Source organism: Numida meleagris, chromosome Z (assembly GCF_002078875.1).
Source record: "Numida meleagris isolate 19003 breed g44 Domestic line chromosome Z, NumMel1.0, whole genome shotgun sequence".
In the NCBI taxonomy this organism is placed as follows: domain Eukaryota; kingdom Metazoa; phylum Chordata; class Aves; order Galliformes; family Numididae; genus Numida; species Numida meleagris.
Window position 1 is genome coordinate 41,272,434 of NC_034438.1, and position 27,493 is coordinate 41,299,926.

The 27,493-nt window shown below is 37.1% G+C and overlaps 2 protein-coding genes across 7 annotated transcripts in view; one reads left to right on the forward strand and one right to left on the reverse strand.

Moving 5' to 3' along the window:
- The window catches only part of AGTPBP1 (ATP/GTP binding protein 1), a 68,614-nt gene extending 68,466 nt beyond the window's left edge, over positions 1–148 (reverse strand). Inside the window, exon 1 of one of the 2 annotated variants that reach the window (XM_021379539.1) lies at positions 61–148. The gene's annotated coding sequence lies outside the window, so the exon portion shown is untranslated. The remainder of the gene's footprint in view (positions 1–60) is intronic. The other variant, XM_021379538.1, reaches the window with a different exon arrangement.
- Positions 105–27,434, forward strand: NAA35 (N(alpha)-acetyltransferase 35, NatC auxiliary subunit). 5 transcript variants are annotated; one of them, XM_021379542.1, is made up of 24 exons: positions 105–229; positions 541–600; positions 1,416–1,549; positions 2,620–2,653; positions 5,126–5,240; positions 6,179–6,253; positions 7,493–7,660; positions 8,405–8,471; positions 9,526–9,569; positions 10,180–10,230; positions 10,971–11,054; positions 12,637–12,751; positions 13,220–13,398; positions 14,433–14,492; positions 15,593–15,699; positions 15,922–15,988; positions 16,651–16,749; positions 19,187–19,365; positions 20,860–20,996; positions 23,270–23,337; positions 23,574–23,714; positions 25,227–25,349; positions 26,450–26,530; positions 27,092–27,151. In XM_021379542.1, the coding sequence occupies exons 3-24, from the start codon at positions 1,426–1,428 to the stop codon at positions 27,149–27,151; spliced, it is 2,178 nt and encodes a 725-aa protein (XP_021235217.1). In that variant the 5' UTR covers positions 105–229; positions 541–600; positions 1,416–1,425. The 5 variants fall into 5 exon arrangements, 4 of the variants coding, with proteins under 4 accessions (XP_021235217.1, XP_021235220.1, XP_021235218.1 ...); XM_021379543.1 differs by lacking the exon at positions 105–229 and adding an exon at positions 248–403; XM_021379545.1 differs by lacking the exon at positions 541–600 and having other exon boundaries at positions 112–229.

Consider the following 27,493-nt stretch of genomic DNA (forward strand, 5'->3'; position numbering starts at 1 on the left):
CGCCTCAAAACCACCGCACCCGCCTGCTCTCGACGAGCCCCTCCCGGCCCCGCCCCTCACCGAGGGCATATGACAGCGCAGACAACAGCAGCGCAGCGGCCCTTCTTGCGATGTGCTCCTGTCGCTGGTAGGGAGGCCGTGCGCATGCGCTGAGGAGGGGAGAAGGGAGAGGTGCGCGCATGCGTTCTGCTACCAAGGCCGGGATCTGAGGTTGGCGGCGGCGGTTCAGGTAGGCTGGTTAGGGGCGGCGGGTGAGGCCGCGGTTGCGCCTCTCGCGCGTGTACCCTTCGCTCGTACCCCTCGCCCCGCGCGGAGCTGGGGACGGCGCTACGTACTCCCGCCGCGATGAGCTCCGCCAGGGCACGGGCCCTTCAGTCGGCGGGGGCGGCGAAGGCAGCGCTCGGTGTGCGCGGTGCGGGGAGATGGGCTGGGGGAGGCCTGTCCGGCTGCGGGGCCGGGAGCCCTGAGGGCAGCGGGCAGCGAGGGGCCTTGGCGTTAGCGGCCCTAACGCCATCTCGGTCTCTTGTTCGGTGTCTGCAGGTGTCCTCTCATCCAGACTCGCACAGCCCCGTTGTTTGTGGCCTCCTGAGAGCCGGCGAGGTACTGACCTGAGGGACGGCTCGGCCTGGTGCCGGGGTTCCCTCCCCGAGCGCTGCTCGGAAGCCGTGGGGGTCACTGCCGCTGTTTGTTAATCGCTGGCGCCCGGGAGATTTGTTGTCACGGAGGCCTTTGTTGGAAGTTTCTGCCGCCGCCAGGCTGCGCGGGGCTCCCTGACAGCTCTGCTGACATCCGCCGCAGAACAGGGGAAGGGTACCGCATGCTGAAAGCAGTGTGTGTGCAGCGCTCCTCGGGGCGCCCCACGCGTGGGAGCACAGCACCAGCTCGAAACTGTTGGTCACTGATGTTCCGAAATTATGTTCAAGTCTGAGGCTGCTTAAGACAGTGATCTTGGAATCCCTTTATGCTGTGGAAAGCAGAGGAAATTCCCACAAATATGTTCTGATGCATAACAACACCTTTTGCGTTGCAGTGGGAGGGCATTTCTGTTCCTAGCAGTGTAAAACACCAGAAGTTAAAACTGTGCTGTCTACACCCTCCATTAAGGAGGTTTTTCTCATGGGTCCGTTTTATTTCCAATTTGACAGTACAAACTTTATTATGGCTCTGTACTGATAAAGTTCTGGTATTCTTAGCTTTAGAGGGTTCATAGCCTGTAAGTGAGTGATAGGGAGACCGAGTACAAAGACACTTTTATGAATGATCTTTTCGAGCTGGTTATATGTGATGGTAGCCATTTAATGAAATTAGGTTAGTCTCCCTGTATTCTGTGATTACTGCAGAAAAAAAGTTAAGTTCCATTAAGCGCTTTCTGTAATTTGTGCCTAATGTGCGGTGTGTCTGATATGGTTTTAAAGGAGCAGTATCATGGTTATGAAAGCTTCAGTAGAAGATGATGATTCGGGATGGGAACTTGGTATGCCTGACAAGATGGAAAAGAGTAATACAGACTGGATAGATATAACCCAGGATTTTGAAGAAGCTTGTAGAGGTGGGTTATCGTGCTCATGTTCTGAGAAAAGTTGGAATCCTTGGAGAACTGAGGATAGTTCTTTGCTTCAATAAATAGTTTGACCCACATTCAAGCTCCAGACAGAGACCACAATGATTGTGTGTTTTTTTGTTTAATTGTGTATTTTCCTGTGTTTAACTCACTTCAAGTCTGCAAATATTAGAAGAACCTTGTCTTCTTGCTTCTTCTAGATTGCATAAATATTGTTTTTTGTTGTACTTTTTTTTGTTGTATGCATTTTTGCATCTGTTTTCTGTTGGTGGTTTTTTTTATTTTTTTGCAAAGAATTCTTTCTGTGTCCTGCTGAGTTACGGAATTAACACTGTTTCCTCTATATATTTTTCAATCTACATGATCTGAATATTTGTTCATTTAATTGGTCAGTGTGTTGTTTTTCATCTTTGAAGTAAGGCTCAAGTAGAGGCGATGTAGTACACCTCAGTCACGGGGAGACAGTTGCTTTCATTTTAAAAAAGTCTTTATTGCAGTTAGCTATTAGTTTGCTGTGACAGCAGATTTTATGATTTCTTAAATGGATTTTATGATGACCATATGGAAAAATGTAAAACTGCAGCTTATGAGACACAATAAGTTACACAATGATAGACAATTTTCTTATACCACTAAATAATTCTCTTTTATTAATGATGTATGGTTTATATGCAATCAGGTATGTCTAAAGACTTTGTTAAAAATAATGAGGAAAACCAAGCCTTTCAGTAAACAAATCCCCTGGAAAATTAGACATCTGCCTAAAGGAGCACGGAATACTGCTGTCCTATTTTTCATGCTATTCAGATGTTACAATTTGGTGATTCAAGTGCTGGTGTCACAGAGAATGATTCAGAAAAATTATGAAGAATGATTTTTAGCCTTGCAGTTGTAAAAGTGCTAAATAAAAGCAAGTAATGGTAGAGTAGAAGGACCTGGTTTGCTTTTCACACTTTATTCTCTTTTAGATTATACAGTTTTAAAATAATACAGCTGTGCTGGAAGAGCTGTATTCAAGGAATGATTGTAATTATTTATTGTGCTCTCCTCCTTTGTAGAACTAAAGTTAGGAGAACTGCTTCATGACAAACTGTAAGTATGCCTTTTGGATAGTCCTGTTTTTTTTTAAATAGAATTAGTGCCCCTGTGTTAATGCCTAATAATGAGTAAGTCATGTAGTATCGGCTAAGTTTTTTAAAATTTTTACTTTAGTTAAAGTAGTTGAAATACTTGGAGTATTATTAATCCTCATCAGAACGTATATGATGCACCTATATGAAGGCTGAACATTTCTCTTATTGCCAGTATAGTCATAGAATGCCTTAGGTTGGAAGGGACCTCAAGAATGGTCAAGTTTCAGCACCCCTGCTACAGGCAGAGTTGCCAGTTGTTAGGTCAAGTACTAGATCAGTTTTCCCAGGGCCCCATCCAGCCTTGCCTTGAACACCTCCAGAAGTGGAAGATCCACAGCCTCTCTTGGCAGCCTGTTTCAGCACCTCACCACTCTCTCAGTAAAAATATTTCCTGGCATCTAATCTAAATCTTTCCTCCTTTAGTTTAAAACCATTTCCCCTTGTCCTGTCACTGTCTACCCATGTAAAACGTTGATTTCCCTCCTGTTTACAAACTCCCTTCAAATATTGGAAGGCCGCAATGAGGTCTCCCCTCAGCTTTCTCTGTTCCAGGCTGAACAAGCATAGTTCCTCCAGCCTGTCTTCATAGGAAAAGGATCATCTTTGTGGCCGTCCTCTGGACCCTCTCCAGCAGCCCCACATCTTTCCTGTCTTGGGGCCCCAGACTCAGAGGTCTTACAGGGGCGGCATAGAGGGGACAATCACCCCTCTTCTGATGGAATCTAGGATATCACCGGCCTTCTGAGGTGCTAGTGCACACTGCTGGCACATGTTAAGCTTTTCATCAACCAAGACCCCTAAGTCCTTCTCAGCAGGGCTGTTCTTCTCGCAGTTTGTATATATACCTGGATTACCTTGACCCAAGTGCAAAACCTTGCACTTTGCTTTGTAGAACCTTGTTAGGTTCACAAGGGCCCTCCTTTCAAGTTTATCAAGGTCCCTTTGGATGGCATCCCTGCCTTCTGCTATATCAATCACACTACTCAGGTTGGTGTCATCAGCAAACTTGCTGAGGGTACTCAATCCCATCATCTGTATGATTGTTCAAGGTGTTAAAGAGTACCAGACCCAAGATGTACCCTGGGGGGATACCACTCATTACCAGCCTCCACCTGGACATAGAGCCATTGGCTACAACCCTCTGGTTGCGACTTTCCAACCAGTTCGTTTTCCACCAGATGGTCCACTCTACAAATCCATATCTCACCAATTTAGAGATAAGAGTGTGGTGGTATACCATGTCAAAGGCCTTGCAGAAGTCCAGGTACATGTTCCCTTTGTCCACTAATGCCATCGCTCCATCATAGAAGGCCACCAAATTGGTCAGGCATGACCTTCCGTTGGTGAAGCCATGCTGACTGTCTCGGATCACCCACTTGTACCTCATGTGCCTTAGCATGTCATCAAGGAGGATCTGTTCCATGATCTTCCCAGGCACAGAGGTGAGGCTCACCGGCCTGTAGTTCCCTGGGTTCTCCTTTCTCCCTGTCTTGTAAACGGGAGTGATGTTTCCAGTCCCTGAGGACTTCGCCTGGCAGCCATGACTTCTCAAATATGGCATTTCATATTACATTTTCACTTAATAGATTTAGTGCTAACATTAGAAGTTATTGTCAGTAATGTTGAAACTAGTAAACCTACTGAACTATTTTACATAGACATACTTTTATGCAAAAAGACCAGAAAAAGTTTCAAGTTTCTTAATAAAGTTACCTCAGATACTATTAGCATTAGCATGTTTAGATAAACATGCTATGTGCTTTAGAGTAATTCTAAAATGCCATGCCGAAGTGGAAACTGGGAGCTCTATACATGAAGAAAAAATATACTTCAACAAGAAATATGTGCTAAGATCCCGCTGGATTTTTAAAAGAATAAAGTGAGATTAAAATATTTTAAAGAAAACTTACATTATTAAGGTATGTAGGTCTGTTCTTTTAAAGAAGGAAAAAAGTTCTTTCTGAAGACCAATGACTCAGAAGACAGGAAGGAACATTCTATTTAATGACTTAAAATTATGTCCAAAGATGTCTCCTCAGTAGAATCAAAGCACAAGGCATAATTTTATATGTAAGTGCCTTTCAGAATTAGAACACGCAATAACCCAAGACACATTAAGCCTTTTTCTACACTTGCATAGGGTTAGAAATGGGATGTTTGGCTGAGGAGTGTTGTTCTGTTCTTCAGCTCAATAAAGACTAAGCCTTTTCTTTTACTTTTAGGCATCTCTTTTCTGACGTACTTATTAAGCAGTCCTCAAACTCATGAAAACCATGCTCTCTCAAGATCGATCGTAGCGTTCATGTAGCTTATTGTCAGCAGTCAGAATATAGTGTACTCAGTTTGTCATCGTAAGTTCTTTTACACTGGTTTGCAAAGACTGTTTGATATAAAAATTAAATTTGGAACATTTTTGTTTTGGTGTCCTTAGTTTTGGTCTTTTTGAAGCAATGTCTGCCATTGAAATGATGGATCCCAAGATGGATGCTGGTATGATTGGAAACCAAGTTAATAGAAAAGTTCTTAACTTTGAGCAAGCTATTAAGGTTTGTGGGTGTTTCCTGTTTTTGCCTTCTTACTGTCTGTAAAAGAATTATGTGAGTAGCTTGTGGTGCTTGCCTTTTTTGTTGTTTACATTGCTATAGTGATAATAATTCTTCCAGTGAAAATTACTTTAAAATTGTTAAATGTTAATATCTCAAATAAATACATTTTGGAAGTAGTTTTGTAAGTCATCCCATGCATCTCTTATCTTTTATATGAAGATAGCTGAAGGGAAGCCAGCTTCTGTGCACTTTTTGTGACTGTCAGTTCAGTTCATTAGCATGAACAGAACCTGTCAAATTTAGCAGTGTTTACAGTGATGATTAACTTCTGATGCATGGTCAACATTTATGAAACTATGCTGAAAGACTGTTGCTTTGGAAGAAATAATGCACGTGTAGAGGAGAATTTTTTTTTTTTACATGACTGCTTTGAATGGACTAAGGGAGAAACCTGTGTGAAATAACAGCAATCTAACTCTTAATTCAGATTTACATACATTGAACAAATAAATGGGGTCTCTGCTTCGTTGGTCCTTCAGAGCAGTAAAATTCTGTGCGAGTATCTGCAATGTAAAAAGCAGCATTCAGAGAATAAGTCCTGCATAGTATTCCTTGTTCGGTCATTACTGTGACTTTACATTCTGTTTGTAAGTGTTGCCTGTTGATTAGTTTTAAGCTGTTATTGGATATTTATAGATCAGAAGTTGTATTCTATCGCTTTCTTTGCAAAGCTCTGTGTTTGGTCGAAGTTGACCACAATGATGGAAAGTAAACTTTTTGAGAATTCTTGAAACATTATGAAGCTGATCAGTAAATAATACAAATATTCAGAAGTCTTAACCAATTTGTGATTTCCTTTTTGCTTGCACAAATAATAAGTTGCTTTTTGATTATAGACTTCCAAATTCTTAATGTTTGTTGCTTGCTTTTTTTTTAAGGATGGCACCATTAAAATAAAGGATCTCACTTCACCTGAGCTGATAGGAATAATGGATACGTGCTTTTGTTGTTTGGTAAGGATTTCTCTGCTATTAGCATTTAATGTTCTTGCTTTCAAAATGTAATCCCTCAATCCATATTGAAAAAAGGAAAAGGAGTAAAACTCAAGAAAAATGATCCACTGAGCAGAAAATAGATAATTTGCATTTTGATTTCCATTGAGATATTTGCATTGGATAATGTAACAGGCCATATGTTTGATTTTTTTGTGTGTTTGTTTTTTATTCTAAGAAATCATTACAGAAGAGAACTGGTAGCATTTTGAATAATGTAAAAAGATTTGGGAATTATGATTTTTTTTTGTGTATATCTAATTGCCTATTGTATATTAGTGTTTACTGTGTAGGAAGTGAGCGCACAGTAATCTATAGCAATGTATTGCTTGTTTTTTTAGAGCCAACATAGACTTCAAGCTTTCGTCAGCATTTTCAGAGTGGAAAGGAAATAATCTAAATGGGTTTTAAAAGGAGATATGAATTATTTTATTTGCTAGTTGTGACTGTTTTCCTGTGTGTATATATATGTATATATATAGGAAAAAATATACGTATAAACCTGCTCTGTAAATGATTCACAATATTTTTAGATATTCTTTAAAATGATGTCAATAAAATTACTTCATTTTATTCATTTTATTCACAAAAAGTCATTTATTCACATAAAGTCAGTTAAGGTCACTATGTATTTGATGTGGTGTAACATGATTCCTCTTCTCCTTCCCACTTCATAGGCTGACATTTTTTTCTTTTTTCCTTTTATTTTAGAGAAGGTAACTGTGGTCATTTTAGAAATCTTACCATACTGTATTTCATGATATTTCAAGATAGAAATCACGCTCTAAATTACTGAAGCTTTCTCTCTAGTTTAAAAGCACAAAAGTAGTAGAGAGGGTGGATTGTGAGAAGAAGCTATGCAGAATATTGCTGAACAGTTTCAAAGCTAATTTCGTTTTTCATTTTGGATTTGTGTAAAGAGAAATTTCATTGTTTGATGGTCTCTTAACTTAATGTTATGTCCAAGACGCAGAGATCAGAGCTGAACTTCTAAGAAGTTTACCCCACACCAGAATTTAGCTGAAGGGCAGTGGCTAAAGGTTGAAAGACCTTCTCCATCTCTTTTTGTTAGGTGGAAATTTGTGATGATATGGACTTCCTTAATGACTCACTGAAGCACAGTAACGTGCAAAAAGAGTGGGGGTGTAAAAACGAGGACTGGGCTGTCATGAGTAAAACATTTAATTTTCATTTCCATAGATAACATGGTTAGAGGGACATTCCTTGGCACAGACAGTGTTCACTTGCCTTTACATTCATAATCCGGACTTCATAGAAGATCCTGCTATGAAGGCTTTTGCTCTGGGGATCCTAAAAATCTGTGATATTGCCAGAGAAAAAGTCAACAAAGCAGCTGTTTTTGAGGAGGTATGTTTTAGGATATGCTATCCTTAAGTATGTAACATTGTTTGTAGGCTCTTTAACACAAGGAAAACAGTTCTAGAGAAATTTATTACTGTTTAATTGAAGGGTGCCACAGGAGAAGCAGTTTGTGCTCCTGAAAGTATTACACTTCTTTACAGTGCAATGTTCTTTAAAAGTGATACTGAATGCTCTTTTCTATATTTTGCTTGAGTATTTGAGCCACATAAATATTTTGTTCAGGAAACAATGCAAATCATCGTGTCTGGCCACTTGAAATCAAATTTACTTGTGGTTTTCTTTCTGTTTAATTGTTGGTTCTCTACTTCAGGTAACTGTGTTTGTCTGAAATATCTGTGTATTAGTGGAACGAGAATCTGTTTTTTCGTGACGGTGGTCCTTTCTGTGCCCTTGTATTGGAGAAATCCTTTGTTTTCTCAGAGCTTGGAAAAGTCACTTTTTACTAACTAGTCTTAAAATTGATTACATAGTACTGAGCATCCATAGTTTTTGAAACATTGTTAGGATGATGTTTGGTAAGAGTTAGGAAAGACGTACTAGTGTTAAAGATTTATGCAGAATTTGAGCAGGAATGTCACCCATAACTGGGGGTGTATTCCACTGTGTAGAATAAAACCAAACTTTTACTTTACTACTTGGTGTAGTTAAACAATACCAACAAAAAACAAGCTTAAAACTGTAACTGTGTATATTCCACTACTCATGCTTCTGCCATTTTTAATATTTTAGGAAGATTTTCAGTCAATGACATATGGATTTAAAATGGCCAACAGTGTGACAGACCTTAGAGTTACAGGTACAATTTCTACTTCTATTAGTTGTATTTAAGCATGTCAGTTACTTTTCAGCTGAATCTAATGAATTGGTAGGAATGTCGTATGTTGAGTTCTGTACTAGTCTTGTGTAAAGTGATGATTGGGTAAAAAGAGAGACTAGTTATTCTTTTTCTTGAAGAAATGATTCAGCTGTTTATTTGTCAAATGCCTAAAAAGAGGTGCTTTAATATCTGGAGTGCATCCAGGTCTTGGGCCCCCAAACAGGAAAGATGTGGAGCTTTTGGAGAGGGTCCAAATGAGGCCCCGAAGATGATTGGAAGGCTGGAGCACATCTACGAAGACAGGCTGAGGGAGCTGGGCGTGTTCTACCAGGAGAAGGCTTCAGGGAGAACTCATTATACAGCCTTTCAGTATTTAAAGGGAGATTATAAACAGGAGGGATATGAGCTTTTTACACAGGTAGATAGTAATAGGACAAGTGGGAATGTCTTTAAACTAAGGAAGGGGCAGTTTAGATTAGATGGCAGAGGAAGTCTTTCAGAGAGGTGATAGAACAGGCTGCCCAGAGAGATTGTGGATTCCTCATACCTGGATGTATTCAAAGCTAGACTGGATGGGGCCCTGGGCAACCTGATCTAGTACTTGATCTAGCAGATGGCAGCCCTGCCCCTGGCTGAGGATGAGGAACTAGATGATCTTTGAGGTCCTTCCAACCCAAGTCAGTCTATGATTCTGGGTGCCAGGCAAATGTCTAACCCAGGATCATCTAGTACTAGGACAGCTACAAGCCACTGGAAGATACTCTTCTTGCATTCTGCTTCTCTGCTTTGCAACTTATTCTCATCTAAACAGATTGCTTGTGAGGAAAAAGCTCTCTTGTAGTTCTAAAGCCATGGATATAAACGTTGTCACTGTATGCATACGTATGTACAATAGTCTTTCTAGGCACTATTATTTAAGTATGCTTGAGGCTTTCCATTAGTCTTTATTTCCTCATAAATACTTCTTGATTTAAGTGATGTAGGTGCACTTAAGAACACTTCTCTGCTTTTAGTTGGTTTTTCCCTTTTCTAGGTATGCTAAAAGATGTGGAAGATGACATGCAAAGACGAGTGAAGGTACTCCTTTTACATTTGCTTTGCTGATTATACTTGAAGTGTGCTTAACATAGGTCTTAGAGAGGGAGCTGGATTATGAAGAGCAAAATTCTGTTAGTAAATGCTGGTTGTAGGGTTTTTTTTTTCTTTTGTGTGTTTTGTTCAGAAGGATTGCTATAGTGGATTGTGTAAAATGCTGGTACTTTACCTTCTAACGATGCTGAACTCATAAGACTTCTAAATTCATTAGTAGTTATTAGAAATAAATGGAGTAGTGATTTAGAGGGTGACACTGGGCTGTGACAGAGAACATGCTGTTTAATTTCTGGCTTTTATGCAAGTACTCTTTGTGATACTAAGAATCAGTCTTCCTTTGTTGAAGTTTACCATATAAAATGTTTTTAGAATTTCTATAAGGAGGGTAAATGCACTATTTTCAGATTATACTGAGGCAGATATGTTTACTGTAGATTACTTAAGAATCTAGATTATATGCTATGGAGTTGTGACCTTAAAAATGTTTTTTTAGTGTTATGTAATCGGTGGGTGTTCTAGAGAGGATAAAGGGCTTTTATCAGTAACTTTCCATCACAATTTTTGATTAATTATTTGAAATTCCTTAACCTTTTAGAGCACTCGAAGTCGACAAGGGGAAGAGAGAGATCCTGAAGTTGAACTTGAAGTAATGAATTGGTTTACTTTTTTACTTTCAGTTTAATGAATTAGTACATTGTTACTTAAATGAGTAGTTCAGCTTGTGAGGAGTGTGTGTCACCCTTGTTGCTATACCAGTTGTATATAAACTACTCTTTATGAATGGCCCTTAGCATAGCTCCATCTAGTGTCTTGACTTTTAAGCTCTGAACGAGTTCCAGATTGGTCCTGATGGCAGAATAGTGCTGCTGCAGTGCTGCCATTGTTCTGCCTACCTCTGTAGAAAAAATGATTAGCAAATTAGAAGGTCTTACCAATCTTGTGCCTTCTCAACTTGGTTCCTTCCAACAGCTTTTACTCCTGTTGGTAGCCTCTCCATTAAGGGAGAATTTAGGAGCAGAAGGTGGAAGCAGCGTAGCTCCTTCTAGAAAGGATGGTAATTAATGTATTTGATGTGGATGATATGGAAGGGTGTGGGTTCTCTTTCCAAGTAATGTATTTTCTTCAGAAAGTAATTAGGATAGGATTTTCAGTGGGGAAAAAAAAAGAGAGAAAAGCAGTTTCTTTCAATAGCTTGTGGCTGTTCACCTAAACTGAAACTGAAATGGCATTTGCATAGGAGCTATAGCCAGTGGCTATGTTTTTCCAAAGTATCTTTGTATCTTTTTAAGACTAGGGAGTATAATTCAATAAATCTATAATTATTTTAATAAGTTTCAGGATCTAATGTATATTGCTTAGTAATTTGCACTGTTTTTTTAATTACAGCATCAACAGTGTTTAGCTGTATTCAGCAGAGTGAAGTTTACCCGAGTACTACTGACCGTTTTAATAGCATTTACCAAAAAAGAGGTATGTCCTTAGTTATTTTTGTGTTTGCATTATGTTCCTTTCTGTAAGATAGTACAAATATTCTGTAAATCTGAATTGATGTTCCTGCAGGATTAAGTAAGCCCTGGTAGTAGCTATTGCTGCATTTCCTTTCAGTTTTTACAAAAATGAGTGAAAGTACAGTAGCTGATATTAGTATAGCCTTCCAGAAAACACTTAAAGAAAATGTAAATGAGCTTGTAAAGTTACCTGGTGCTGGGCTGTATTTTGTTCATCTCTAGAGAATCATTAGCTTTTCCTTCCATGTGGGTGTTGCATTTATATCTAAACTTTCAATCCGAGAAGTGGAAAGTAACAGCTTTCCATACAGTTGATCAGTTTCTTTTTAAATATAAGATTTCTTAGCTGTTGAAAGGAAACTGCTTGTTTTAGGGTAAAGAGTTAGAATTGCTTGTCACATAAGACAAAGCTTTCTGTTTGAATGACTTTATAGAAGGGTAGGTAACTGTATATTGCTTGTTATTTCCATTTTCATAAAGTTTTTTGTTTAGTGGCATGGAGTTGTGCTCCTGCCAGTTTTGCTGTTGGAACAGTTGCGTACTGGATAGTTTTAAAGTCCTTGATTTAAATTAAAATTTAAAGCAATCAAATCCAAATAATACTGATAAACACCAGGGATGAAGAAAAATAAGTAGCTGAGAGCAACTGCATTCTGTGTATAACCATTTGTAGAGTAGAAATCAAACTATGATGTGGAAGTGATCTGCAAGCAAATTCTGCATGTATTACCTGCTATGAGTTATGTGTACACTATTTACTTCCTAGCCTACTTTGATTTGATTTTAGATCTGCTTAGCTGCTTATTCACGTAGTAGAACTTTAAGAGGATATTATGCAGACCTGTGGATATTGTTCAGCTTCTCTTAGCTCTTTGGGGAGTTTTAAACTTTTTTCCAAAGGAAGTTGTATTTCAATCTGATGTTAGATATCAACTGTCTGAAGCTTCCTCAAGGACCGTTATCCTAGTACTTTTAAAACAAAATTCTGTTTTTGGAGAAAGCTGTTTAAAATGATATTCTTTTTGCTAACATTTTGTTTCATAGAATGTCAGAAAATTCAGCTACTCAGCAGGTCATGGATGAATATTTCTAATGAAAATGTGGGATTTTCCAATGTTATGCAGTGATTTCATTTTGCTTGAAAGTTTTTGTTCCATCTATACTGTTAAGAGTTCTGCATTTTTTAATGATAGGTGATTTTTTTTCATCTTTGGAATACTTCATTTGGCAGAAAAGAGGCTTTTTTTGTTTTCTCCAGATATACAAAATCACGAGTGGATCACTTGCATGTAGTGTGTACTAGATTTTCAGCTGTAATTATTGTTAAGGCTTACCTTACTTGAAAAATACTTTGTAAAATGCAAAACCATACATATGTGTACATGTAAAATATGAACAACACTTTTTTGCACAAAAATTTGTCTCTTCAGAGCTGTTATGTTCAAACATTTGAATTTTGATGCCATACTTCTCCAACACTAAGATGAATTCTATAGTGAAAATATGTTGGTTCAAAATGTGAGTAAATGTTCTGTGCTTTTCAGACAAGTGCAGTTGCAGAAGCTCAGAAACTGATGACTCAGGCAGTTGACTTGCTGTCTGCCATCCATAATTCATTACATCATGGTATACAGGCACAGAATGATACCACTAAAGGAGGTAAGTATTTTTTTTTGTTTCTTAAATATGTATGTATTTATATAATATAATACATATAATATAAGCTTCAATATTTAAGCATATTTAAAAAAAAATCTTTGAGCTTGTACTACTTGTTATACAAACTGTTAGAGCTCTTAAGTGCTGCTTCTTCTGAAAGCAGTAATGTCACTTTGAAGTCAGAAGTTATGTGAACACTGAATAGCCTGCATTGCATTTCAAATCACTGCCTATGCCATTTCAGAGCAGGAAGCAACACCTCATTGTCTGTTCAGGTAACTGCTGAAGTGTTAAGGGTTTTATAATAGTAATCATTATCTCAGTTGCATAGTTAGTGTCACCAGAAGTTAATATCAGTTAAAAAGTTCATTTAGGCTAATTGAATCATTAATATCATACCTTTGAGTGTAAAGTGAGTTCTGAAAAGTTGGTTTATATGCAGCTTTTCTCTCCCTCCTCTCTTGTTAGATCACCCTATTATGATGGGCTTTGAACCTCTTGTTAATCAGAGGTTGCTGCCTCCAACTTTCCCTCGATATGCAAAAATAATTAAAAGGGAAGAAATGGTCAATTATTTTTCCAAACTAATAGACCGAATAAAAACTGTATGTGAAGTGGTCAACTTAACTAATTTGCACTGTATATTGGTAAGTATGAATATTTCATGTTTATAGCCAAATATAAAATCTTACAATCTGACTTATGAAAAAAATCATGCCATATATGCATTGGTGTTAGCATTTTTTTTCTGCGGTATGTATTTGAATCAATCTTTTGGTATTTTCTATTGCTGTGTACAGTTCAGCATCTGCTATCTTTCCTGATACTTCATCTTATTTATTTAATTATTGGATTACGGCCTTTTTTCTTCTCAAACTTCTCATTTTTCCATAATGTATTAAATAATAATTATGCATCACAGTAGCAGAACACAAGGAAGTTAATTTCTTTGTAATGTCTTCTCTTTGTCTGAAAAACTGTGTCTGCAGTAGCAGATCATCTTCCGTTGCCATATTCCTTTTTGTACATATTTCTATAACACAGGAGCACAATACATTTTTGTTTAAGCAAGTTATTCCTTGAATAGAAATAAAGCTAAGCATCTGTGTATGTTCTTTCCTGAATAAGAGATGCTGCCCTCAGTTGCTGCCTGCATTTGTTATAAGAGATTTAAATGCTTCTCTAACGTGCACATTTTCACTGACAGAGGAGCCACAGTTAAGTCAGGCATAGTTCAAAGACCATGCGAAAATGCTTTGTCTTCCTATTTCCTGTTACATGAATTAAAGCAGTGTTTGCATGAAACATCTGCTACCAGTTAAACCCTACAGTTTTATTACAGACTTGGTTCAATATTGGTGAGTCATTAACAGCTTCATAGTATCTTTTTTTCTTTAGTAATATCTCAGTGTTGCATCAAGAAAAATAAATTTAAAACCTTCTGTTCAGTAATTGATAATTACAGAAGAAATAGATTTTAACTTCATAAAAAGTTTTTGTTCTTTCTTTCTTACAGTTAGTCTGTGCTATGCTATCTGCATGTCTGTGTACATGTTTTTCTGTGTATATTTACACAGTGGTGTGTGTGTGCATACAATGTGTACATAAAAAAATGCAACTATATATAAGAGTTGTCATATTAAACTAACCTGTGTTTTGCTTTTTCCTTAATACAAATTAGGATTTTTTCTGTGAATTTAGTGAGCAATCACCATGTGTTCTTTCAAGATCTCTGTTACAGGTAAGTTCCAGTCTTTGAGCAAAGTAATTAGCTTTCATGATAAATATGGATTCATCCTCTTGCTTTAAATATTTACATTATTTGCATACCGCTTAGTATTATACAGGTTGTAAAAATTTTCTGTAGCTACTTAAGTTCGGATCTCATTGTTTTAAAACATTTTGAAAGATTATTTAGACCGTGTTAGTATCTGCTGATTAAAACACAGTGTGTTGAACTTTTTTTCTTTGCCTTAATATTGGCCCTCTACAGGCATTTTTCTGCTGTTCTGCATGTGCTGACTTTAGTCTGGGACTAGTCATATATAGACTACTCCTATTGCTACAAGAGTAACTGATGGTCAGAGCACAACAGAGTTTTCTACTTGCTGCTTTACTTACCATGAAAAAGCACTATGTATTCCTTAACTCATAGTAAAACACGCTTCCTTATGGGAGGTTTTGATCTGCGTTGGGTGTCCCTGGATGTGAGAACTTCTTTCCCTTTGATCCTAATTAAACCATGTGTAAAATTGATGGAGAATAACTGTTGCCAAGTAAAACATCTTCAAAACATATCTGTGTTCTGACTTTCCACTATATGTGTTTGTGCAGTCCCTGTGCATGCCTGGTGGCAGAGATTTTTCTCCGACTGCTGGAGAGCCATGTAGAAAAGGGGCCCAGCGCTCATGGATGAAAGTGGAATGAGCAGCAAACATGACCAATGAAAGTAGTAGTGTCTGTAGGATAGAAAAAGTTCTGCATTGGTCCTGTTCTTTTCAGATTTGACTTTTTTTTGCCTCCAGGAAAGCTGTGCACATTGTTTTCTATTAATCTTTGGAAATGTCTGTCTGATTAATCATGTTTGAAGAGAAAGAAATGAAATAATGTTACATGTCCCATCTTAAATAACTAGGAGAGCCATATTTTGTGTTATGTGAATTTGGTACCAATGACTGATCTCAATATGCCCCTGTTTTTAAGATTGTCAACTAACCAGACTATCTTAATATTTAAAGCAATTTTGATACGGTTAAGTATCATAAGAGCTTCCTGTTTGTAATTTCTGAAGCATTACTTTTAACTTAAAGCATGTTCCTAAAAGTACATTTTCATTTTCAGACAACTTTTCTGGTAGATAATAAGAAGGTGTTTGGTACACACCTCATGCAAGACATGATAAAAGATGCTTTAAGATCCTTTGTCAGTCCTCCAGTACTTTCTCCAAAGTAAGTGTGTCTTGAATTGACTTGCATGTGTTTACATAATATGATGAAAAGTATTTCTTCTTACAAAGACAGACGTATGAAGAACATTTTGTGTTTATTTGTGCTTAATGTGTGAAAATATTAGTTACTGTTGCAGTACTTACATTTCTTGTTGAATTTCGTGCTACATAGAGTGGTGACATTTTAAATTCATATGTCCTTATGTGGATATTTCCCTTCTAGATGTTGTCTTTATAACAATCACCAGGCTAAGGACTACATTGATTCCTTTGTGACACATTGTGTTCGGGTAAGTGTTCATTCCAATTACAGCAAATGAATTCATATATGAGTACTTTCAAGATTAAACTTAACTTTGAAAATGATAACTTACCTTTGAAAATGACTTTGGTAACTGATGCGAAGGCAGAATTGGAAAACTTGACCATCTTAAAATGGTAACACTTAGAAAGTCAGAGAACTGTTGTGGGTTTTTTTGGTGCATGTATTATATTTCCAGATTTTTCACTTTCATTAACATTTGATGTTACAAGAAATCTGCACCAACTTCCTCTTCACAGGGTAGCTTCATTCCACAGAAAGTGCATAGTAAAAACTGAATTATTTTTACCTTCTCTCTGCTTTAAAAAAAAAAGTCTGAAAAGATTCTTAGTATTGCTATGACAGAGCAACGAAAATATCAGAAAATATATTTCTTAAATCTCCCTACAAGCAGTCTCTTATGAGGTTCCTCAAAGATGCTCACCTAATACCTCGTTGACTTAGATACAGAGAAGTGGGCAGTTGCATTGCTACAGATTGATTGCTTGCCTGTTAGCTTGCAGGCTTCCTAGGGAATCTGAAGGACCCTATCTTCTAATAAGAGATGTATAAAGCATGCCTAGGTGGACATCAGAGTACTCCTCCACAAAGTTGTGTTGAAAAATTAAAACTATGCTTTGTTTCTTTCAGCCATTCTGTAGTCTCATTCAAATCCATGGACACAACAGAGCTCGTCAGAGAGATAAACTGGGTCACATTCTAGAGGAATTTGCCACCCTTCAGGATGAGGTAATGTCTTAGGTAGCAGCCCAGCAAACCTTTCTTTCCAGGTATATTCCTGCCAGATTGGAGTGTATGGTATTAGATTATGTGTAAAAGAGTCAACTCCTCTGTCCTCCTGTCTTTATGACAACCTTAAAACTAGGACTCCTAAAATTCAGCCCAAGAAGCGTGTAGGATCAATCCAAATACTTTTTGTTAGATTTGTTGAACCAAAAGATACTGAGTTTTTGGGTTTTTGTTTGTTTGGGTTTCTGGTTGTTTTTTTTTTTTTAATTAACTTTGTCCTGTAAGTAGACTTTGGGGAAACCTACTGTTATGTCTGTAACTTCTGTCCGTTTTGTAACTGCTGGTCTGCAAGCTTGTAAGCAGGGAGAGATGGATGAGACAGAAGTCCATCAGGTTCCTGAAATGCATTGAGGACCACTTCTGGCTACAGATCCTCAGCATGCCTAGTAGGAGCAACACACTGCTGAATTTACCACTGGCAAACTGAGAAGGCATACTTAGCCTAACTACCAGTGCTGGCCTTAGATACAATGATCATAACACTGTGGCGTTCGGGGTTTGGTACAATATACTGAAGGCAAGTAATAAAACAAAAAAAACTAGATTTTAGAAGAGCCAACTTCATTATGCTTAGCACCCAGCTATGAGGGATTTCTTGGTAGGCATCCCTGGAGGTCAAAAGAGCTTGTAAGTGCTGGGAATTACTCAGTAACGATCTTCTGGAATTACAACAACAGTCTCCATCCCCTACAAAGGGAAAGGGAGAAGGCAGAACAGGAGACCACTCTTTCTAAATGATGAGCTTCTGGGTGTGCTTAAAGCAAAAAAGGAGCATATGATCTATGGAAAAGTGGCCCACTATGCATCAAGGACTACAGAAATGTTGTTACGGCATGCAAAGTTGCCATCAGGGAAGCTACGGATCAACTAAGATTGAAAATGGCCTAAGATGACAGAAATGAGAAAGGTTTCTTTAGTTACGTGAGCAAAGCAGAAGCACATAGGGAAGGTATATGCCCACTGATAAACAGAAACAGCGAAGCTGCTTGTTAATAATTATGACAAGGTGGAGGTTCTCATTACCTTCTTTACCTGTGTCTTTACCAGCATAACTGGAGCCCAAGTCACAGGATTAAATAGCTGTAACAGTACAAATCTTAACCTACAATCAGTGCAGGAAAACAAGTGTCAAAAGATACAAGCTACACTAGGAGAGGTTTTGCCTTGATATAAGAAAACACTTTTCTTACAGTGAGAACAATCATTACTGCAACAACCAGGAATGTGATAAAATCCCTATCACTGTAGGTTTTCAAGATGCTATTGGACAGGATGCTGTACAGTTTCATCTGGGCCCCATTTTCCATTAAAGGTTGGACCATATGGTCTTTGGAGGTCCTTTCCCAATGGAGCTGTTTTGTGATTCTCTGAGACATCTTTGCAAGACACTTCTGGAAATTCAGATTTATAGCTCTGTAGAGTAGAAAATGGCTTTCTTTTTGTTAAGTTTTAAAAAACACATGTGAAGTAAACAATAATTATTTAAAATATGTGCTTGTTTGAGATTTTTCTCCAGAGTGGACAGTAAAAGGCCACAGGGAAAGTTAAGTTTTCTGCTGGGAATGTTTTCTTTGGTAGTCAGAGGTAATGCAAAAAAGTATTTTCCAGGACCTTCATGCTAAGGAGAACAGTCATTTGGAGCTGGGGAGAAATTTGTGTATTCTAGCATTTCTGAAGGTGATTTGTTTGAGAGTTTACTACAGTACTGTAGCAAATGCATCCATTTTGAGACTCTTTTTTTCTCTAATGTGTATAACTGAGTGATTTGTTCAGGACTTCTGATAATATTCCAACTGTGAGAGACTTCACATCTTCTATACAACTACGTTTTAAGACTGAATAGGTCTTACTGGTGTTGTAGTTTCTCTGGTGGGGCACAGTGTAAGCACATTTGCAGACCAAGCTTAGAAATACAACATTTCATTGCAACCAGGTTTAAAAAAATAAAAATAAAAATGAAGCAGTGACTGCAAATATAGAAAAACAAGTAATAGTTTGTTGCGTTTTCTGAGTTCCAGTGCTCACATGACTGTTAATAATTTTAAAATTTAAAATTTTAATAAGAGCAGAGGTATTGTTGGTTAACAAACTTGTCTTCCTGTATTATTGTATTACACGTTTTTTTTTTCCATTCAGTAGAATTTCCTTATACTCATGTGAAAAATGTTTCTAATTTCTGACAGTTCTAGATCATAGACATAACAGTATCTGGAAAAACATTTCTGTTTTAAATTTGGAGCATAACTTTGTTGACAACGTTTGTATTCTGATTTCTTTAAGATTTTATCTCTGGGAGAACTTCAATACACTTTCAGTCTTTTGTTCTTCCTCCTGTCTCTTACTTTATAGCTTGCCTTTGTTTTCCTTTTTTTGGTAGGCAGAAAAAGTAGATGCAGCACTTCATAGTATGTTGCTGAAGCAGGAACCACAAAGACAACATTTGGCATGCTTGGGCACCTGGGTCTTATATCATAACCTCCGTATTATGATACAGTATCTTCTGAGTGGATTTGAGTTGGAACTTTACAGTATGCATGAATATTACTATATATATTGGTAAGAGAATGCTTTCTTGACAGTTCTTGGGGGAGGGCTGCTACTACTGTGTTTTAAAAACAAACATTTAAAAAACAGATTTCAACTTTCTTTTAATCTCAAGCTTGTTCAAAACACTATTTTCTTATTCATTAAGTTAAAAATGGACAAGAAAAATCTATTGGTCTCTTTTGTAGTCCTACAATTATTGTACTTCATTTTCACTGAAATAGTAATTTGCTTTCATTTAACTGTTTAAAACAGTGTCTTCTAATGGAAATGGATGGAAAATACACTGATTGACAGAATAATGCAGAAGGAAGGCAATTTCCTGTTTTCTTTTCTGTCTTTGTCCTACCAAGACCAGTTATTTTGTTGGCCACCTTAGCATTTTTTAAAAAATTCAGTGTTTTAAGACTGTGGTCAGAAAGATGATTATGTAAAAATAATATCTGATTCTTTGAACATATTTGTTGAGTTACCTGCCTTTACTGAAAATGATCGCCCTATGTGAAGTCAAAATACTTCTTTTTCCCCCACTATGCTTTATTCACATGAAGTTACTTTTCATACTAGATGGCTTGTTCCAAATGAGAAAAGATTTTAAATGGTTCAGTTTTTCAATACAACAATAAAAATTTAATGTTGATCCTATCTACTGTGAAGTACTTCTGGACTTTAGTGGAGATTTTTGAGGATTGAATTTGTTGTTTTCTTCTTTTTGTGAAGCTACCAGTGAACTGTTAAGTAAGCTGTCATCCTTTTTTTTCTGAGCGATTAGACAGGTTAAGGTGACTTGAACTTCAGTGCATTTCATTATGTTTCTGCATTGTTTTGTTGATGGTTTTCCCCACATTAAGTGGGAAAAGTAATACTGCTGATAGTTACCAGAAGTTGGCAATATGCTTGTATTACCTTAACAAGTAATACCAGGCTTCCTGTCACTCTGTATGTTTACCTGCCTTATTTCCCCCTTTGCCCTTTTTGATGAAGTCACTCGTAGTCAGAACTATCGCATCAGCTGTTTTACTTCCAAGTTGAGAAAAGAAAAAAAGGAGAGAAAGCCTGTAAATGACAGAGTTATTTTTCTTCTGAGTTACAAATTCTTACAAAGCGTTATTTTTTCTTTATGTGGTCTAGATCTATAACTTCTATTGTTTTTCTTTAATACCTTTTATTCTGAAATGAGATTTATTGGACTTCCTAACACTTGAGGAAATTTCTCTAAAAGAATTCTTTAAAATTTCTCTTAAAGAATTTCACATGTATGTAGTGTGGACTTGGGACTTTTGTGTGATAATGCATGGATTTTTAAAGCTTGAAGCTTAATAAAAACACTGAATAATTTGTTGTTTTCAGCTGTACATGCTTTTCGATGGATTTGGATGGATTTAACTGCCCTAAAATTTGTCCCTATGAGTAGGTCTTTGAGTAAATCACTTAGCATTTGGTTAGAAACCATGCATTAAGTTTTGCGCTGTAGTACTTTACAACAATATTCTGTTTTTTTCACAGGTACCTATCAGAGTTCCTCTATGCTTGGTTGATGTCAACACTGAGCCGTGCTGACAGCTCTCAAATGGCAGAAGAGAGAATAATGGAAGAACAACAGAAAGGCCGTAGTAGCAAGAAAACTAAGAAGAAGAAAAAAGGTATCTGGGATGTAAAGTGTAACTTAGATTTGTTTTTTCTCCTCTTCCTGTGGCCATGTTGAACTGAAATTAAAAATTGAGTCTGAACTTATGTGAGTGAGAAAAATGTCCTCAAGTTTATGAAGGCCAAAAGCAAAATATTTTAACTAAAATAATCAATTTCTACGTAAGAATTTTCCATTTATTTTTTAAAAAAGTTTTTCAAAAAAAACCCAAACTCATTTGTATTCATAGCTTCACCAGTTGTGTTATATGTTAGGTGCTGTGAGATATAGTTAACAGGCCCAGAGCAATTGTCTTTGAAAAATACTGCCTTTCGAACGGAATTACAGACTGTAAAGGTATGCTTTTTGTGACTAGATTCTGTAGCTAGATTCAAAGACCAGATTTTTAGTATATTTCTGTAATTTCTCTTTGTCTTCAGAATGTTTCTTAATTTTAAAATGTTGAGTTGCCCTGTTTAAATTCAGTGGTAGCAATATTCTGCAAAATCTCATTTAGAAACTCGGTCATTGTTTGATGTATAAGAGACAGTGAGAATTTCTCTTTCGATACCATAGCAGACCAACTCTCTAGTCAGAGCGTGCCTGCTAAAGAGGCAGCCAAACCACTAAGTAGTATTTAATACAGCTTTGCCATGCCTGAGTGGCTAGTAAGATTGTAGTAAATTGGTGTTACCTTAGCATTAACCTTGTAATTAAACGCTGTGCAGACAATCTACTTCTCTGCTGTTCCTTCTTTTCTGTGTATGTATATCCTTGTCTTCTAGTCAGGGAGAACAGTTAGAAGTGAACAGCTTCTTTCAACTGAATTTTCTTTGCTCTGGAAATTTCAAAAAATTGCTACCATATTTTACTTACTTTCTAAAAAGGTGCCGAATATAGGGCCAGTTGACACTAGTTATACAGTGGAAGCTATAGGGGAAGTTCAAAGAATATTATTTGAGTAAAAAGTCTTTCTTGTTAAAAAAAAAAAAAAAAAGCTTTAACATTCTATTGACTGTTTGAATCAATTTATTTCGTTGAAGTCAATACAACATTCATGTGATTGTAATTAAGTATGTCTTGTGATATTTTGTGTAATCAGGAGCTGGGTGAGCAGAAAAAGTGTTCATGCTCTTCATGCTCCTGTTGTCTTTCATTATTTACAACGCAGAAGGTGTAGTCTTTCACTGAATAGCCAGCTAGCTTGCATCTTTAACTTCAGCACAGTATGCTATTGAAACTATTAAGCTGAAGTCAGTGCAGAACACTACCCTAATGCACAGAGCAGATGGAAAGGGAAGCTAATTCCTGGTCTTAAAATGAGTGCTAAATGAGTCCATAAAAAAATCTCACCTTCTTATGAACGTGAGCAGTGAGATGCAAGAGATTGGTGTAAGTATTGATTTCTGCTATATAGGTAAGTTATTGCTGTGTTTTAGTGTTCAATTTTGTATAAAATTTTTGAATACCAACAATTCATACTTAGAACTTTTGGACACATTTCAGTACTTAGGCTTATCTGTACTTATTAGGAAGAAACAGATGCCAATGATTGACATCATAAGTGAAATTTCTTCAGTTATTTTCTTGGAAGTACAGTTACATTTGGTAATTGCATGGAAGCTCACAAATACTTCAAGAGGAAAGAAAAGACTTACTTGAAAAAGTGAGAAATGTGTTAGAAACAACATTCCTAGAATACGTGCAATACAACAGGCAGTGTATTGTAATAAGCTAGTTCAATGAAAATGAGTAATTTACAGAAGCATTTTAGCTAGTTATATAATACAACAAAGCATGTCATGTTTGGACAGTGCTCTTGGAAATATGAGTTCAATTTCATAGAGTCATAGAATCACCGAGGTTGGAAAAGACCTCCAAAATCATTTAGTCTAATCGTCCACCTATCACCAGTATTTTCCCCCTAAATTATGTCCCTTAGTACCACATGTAGACATTTCTCGAACACCTCCAGGGACAGTGACTCAGCCACCTCCATGGGCAGCCTGGGCAGAAGAAATGTGTCCTAACATCCAACCTGAACCTCCCCTGCCGCAACTTGAGGCTGTTCGCTCTAGTCATATTGCTGGGTAGTCCTTTTGGGTAGTCCTTTGTGGAGCCAGGAGTTAGACTCAATGATACTTTGTGAGTCCCTTCCAACTTGGGATATTCTGTGATTCTGTATTTGAGAATTACATCATTTTCTGAAAATATCAAGCAAATATTTTGATCTGAAATAAGTTCTCTTGCTTACGTGGAATTAAAAAATTCTTTATGTAAAATTTTCAGTTCGCCCTCTCAGCAGAGAGATCACTATGAGCCAAGCATACCAAAATATGTGTGCTGGGATGTACAAGGTAATTTTTACACACTTCCTCATCAGTGGCTTCTTTTCTTTTTTAATGAGAATCAAGTATACATTGCGTGCTCTCTTTGTTTTTAATGAGACTGAAAATTAATTTCAGGTTTTTAATGTGGTATAGTAAATTCTGTATTTGTTCTGTCTCTATCCAACTAGAGCTATAGCTTCCATCTTGCTTGTGCAAAAGACAACATAAAGCTAACACTTCTCACTCTACTCTGTTCTTTTTAGACAATGATCGCATTTGACATGGATGGCAAAGTAAGAAAGCCTAAGTTTGAATTGGATAGTGAACAAGTGCGATATGAGCACAGGTTTGCTCCATTCAACAGTGTTATCACACCACCCCCAGTTCACTACTTGCAATTTAAGGTGAGTAATTTTAAAATGCAGCACTACTCATGCTTTTGTAAAAAATCATTTATTTAGACAGTGTTGCCATTATAAAAAGAGCTCTTAAGATCTCAGAATTTTTATTAAGGCATACCTGGGCATCCTCAGCTAGTGAAAGGTGTTCTTGGCCTTGACAGGGGTTTGAGAGTAGAGTGTCATAGAATGGCTCTGTGGTCTTCAGGGTTTCTTCCAACTCAAAGCATTCTATGATTCTGTAAGTCAAAACCGCAGGAAGTTCTAGCTTCAGTTGTATGCAAGGAAACTTGTTTTAAATTCTTAGTAAGACTCTTAAATACTTAAAAATTGGTCTGCTCTCACAGTTTAAAATGCTTGTGTTGGTTTGCGTGAAATTGAAGTACATTGAAAGTCCATTGACAAACTTTTTTGTTGTAGTTTGTCTAGTAGAATGTTTTTATTACTGCAATAATTAGGAAAAGGAGACAAGGATAAAATTAGATTTCAATTTTAAATCATGGAAGTGCTAGTTGGGAGTGATATGTGAAGGTTTGTCTTGTCCAGTCTTATTCTTGAAGTAGTGTTACAGATCAGACCACCTGTATCTGTGTCTAGTCAAGTCCAGAAAAAATCCAAGGATATAGGTTCTCAGAAAAAATCCAAGGATATAGGTTCTCTAACAGCTTTGGAAAACATGATTCTGTTACTTTTTCTGTTCCAGTGAGTCTGTGGATAACATGATTCAGGGCTGCAGTATTTGCATTTTCTTCTCACGTACAGTCTCCCAAGCTGCGATTTATGGTCTTCTCCCCCATTAGTCTGTCATTAAGAAGGAGCATAAGAGAACCCTGTTGGCGTGTATTCAATTTAGCGTTCACTGTAACAGTGCTTCTTCTCCAGTAGGTGACTAGACTCTAGTGAAACGTGGAGTTATTCTGCTTCAGATTTAGCAGTTTTGAAATTTCATGTTGAACTTAGATATCTGTTGGCCAGTCTTTAAGCTTCTACAGGTCTATCTGGTACTGAAGCTGTAATATATTGTATGCCAGCCACACTCCCTAATTTATTATCATGAATAGTTATTGTGGAAATTAAGACATGATTTATTCCCTCTTACTGATATTTTTATATCTAACTAAAAAAAATGAGTTGAAGCATCAAAATTGTATAAAATGAAGATTTGAGTAGTGTGAGTCTTAACATCATTACTATTACATCCATCTGGTTTTGTATTTTTTTCTCTTTTTTTTTTCCTATAATTTTATTCCCTGCTGCACAGGACTAAATAACCAAATGAATGGCAAGTTGTTGAGAACAGGTATCATTTTGCAGAAATATTTTGTAGCAGTATAAAATGATGATTGAACAGTGTATTGCTGTTTAATATTTGCCTTTTAAAATTAATGTTTTTAACTTCACTGCTTTTTCTTAAAATTTATCTTTTTCAACACAATTTATTTTCAGTCAGGGTAATAAAAATACAACTTTTTGGCAACTGATCTTAATGTGCATTTATATATTTCTTTAACATGCTAGGAAATGTCTGATTTAAATAAGTACAGCCCCCCTCCTCAATCAGCAGATCTCTACATGGCAGCTAGCAAACACTTCCAGCAAGCTAAAATGATTCTTGAGAATATTCCTAATCCAGACCATGAGGTAAGACTGAAATACTGGGAAAATTAGTGGTTGCTAATAATAGAATATGTTTGTTTTAAGCTGAGTTTGCTTGAAATCCAGGGTGCCTTACAGGTACTCTTCCAAAATGCTAAGTAAAGCTGAATGTTTTTCTTAAGGAGTGGTCAGAGGAGAGTGGTGGCATCTTACACAGCAGTTCATTTCATTACTTACAATAATGGAATCTGGATTGTGCTCACCCTTCCAAGGCCTCTCTCTGCTGAGTATCTTAAATGACAGGTAGCAACATAGTTCTTTCTTGTATGATACCTACTGGTGTCTCTTGAAAAACATATGAGTTTTACCAGGAAGTTAACATCTACACATTCCTTGCTTACCTAGAGCCTGATAATTTTCCCTTAGAGATGGGACAAATTGGTTTGAATGGCTGGAAAGTAGATTTGAATCTGGCATTTGTTTCCTGGAGCAGTTTTTTCAGTACTAGTTTGCAGACACTAGTAGGAATTCCTCCCTCTTTGTCCACAGCCTAAAAACTGAGTTTCTGTGGCTGTATTCTGGGGCAAGAGGGATGCTTACTCTGTCACATCTGAGCAGGTTAAGAACAGTTGTGGGATAAGGTTCTCCTGCAAATTTAGGAATTCCTGCCCCTTTTCTGTGTCCTGGTGGTACTTACACATAAATGAGTTGGTTGAGACTCACAGAGTAGTTAGGTGTAGTCTGAATGTGCCCAGAACACTTTGATGCAAAAAGACACCTGTTGGGTACTTAAGTTGCTTCTTCAAGTTTGGATCAGTGTATAGGGTAGATACCTAGAGTCTGTCTAAGCATGGTTTTTGGACAAGTGCCTCAGAATTTGCCATAGTTTTAACAGTCCTTGTACATAAGCAGGGAAGACAGTAGTCTTACATCTGTTGAACAAAAAAAGATCCTCTTTATTAAATGCCATTAATCCACGTAATATAATTCTGAGCAAATTCAGAATGCTTTGATGTCTGGTGTAATATACTGATACTGTAAGAGGACTGTAGTATTACTAGAGTATGTAAGTGTGTGTATTATCCTTGAAATGATTTTGAAGTCATACGCTTTCAACTAAAAACTTCTTGCTCTTTTCTGAATAGGTCAATCGAATTCTAAAAGTTGCTAAACCCAATATTGTGGTCATGAAGCTTCTGGCAGGAGGTCACAAGAAAGACTCTAAGGTAAGAAAATGCCAGGTGAAATTTATGTGAAATATATTAGTATATGCAGTGATACCACAGCTGAATTAGCAGATTCAGGCCATAGTTACTCTGTCAAAAGAACTGGGAAGTAACAATTCATTTTCCCTTGGAAATAAGTTTGTTGTAATTATTTAAATAAAGAAAACTTGTGTTTTAAATGTCTTTGAAACAAAATTGGAAAGTGTGTGTGGGATGACATGCAAAATTAGTCTTCAGGAGCAGGAAGGAGTAGCTGATAACAGTGTGCCAGCAATTTGTGTGAACACAGCAAGGAGAGTGACTGGCTTTCAGGATCAGTGGATCAGAGGGAGGAGAGGGCCTTCATACCTCCTGCTGAAGGGTAGGCACAGAAGAGGGAAAGATGATGCTGAAGGAGTGCACACCAGCACTTCAGAATTTTGTACCTCTGACCACTGGAAAAATTACTGGAATATCCAGAACTAGGCTGGCACATTTTTCAGATAGAAGAGAGCTGGGATTATTTTTTCTATCATTTCCTGCTGTTGCTTCAGTGTAATATTTTAAATGTTTCCCATCTAGGTTCCTCCAGAATTTGACTTCTCCCCTCATAAATATTTTCCAGTTGTGAAGCTTGTTTGAAAGATGAGACTATTAGGATACCTGAAGCATTATCAGATACCAGTGGTAGGATGGAATATCTAGTAATGTACCAACTGAGTGAGATCTCTGGGATAAAAGTACTGATTTATGGACTATCTCTAGACTGCCTTCTTTATATGAACTGAATGACAACTGCTGTTTTAAAGTGGTGTTTTACAATGTTACAAAGGTAAAGCTGATTTTAATCAACTGTTGTTGAAAAATGTTGTACCTTCTTTGATTTAAATAAAGATTTAATCAAAAAAACACTTCTATGAATGAACCCTGACAGAAAATGGTGTTTGAAGACTGAATAACGCTCATTGCTGAATAAAAATATTG

What these genes read in the sequence shown, in the direction of transcription:
- NAA35 (XM_021379542.1), top strand. Translation starts at nt 1,426, where the DNA reads ATGGTTATGAAAGCTTCAGTAGAAGATGATGATTCGGGATGGGAACTT. An exon ending in GAATATTACTATATATATTG is followed by an intron (nt 19,366 to 20,859) that starts GTAAGAGAATGC and finishes TTTTTTTCACAG; the next exon opens with GTACCTATCAGAGTTCCTCT. An exon ending in GTCACAAGAAAGACTCTAAG is followed by an intron (nt 26,531 to 27,091) that starts GTAAGAAAATGC and finishes TTTCCCATCTAG; the next exon opens with GTTCCTCCAGAATTTGACTT.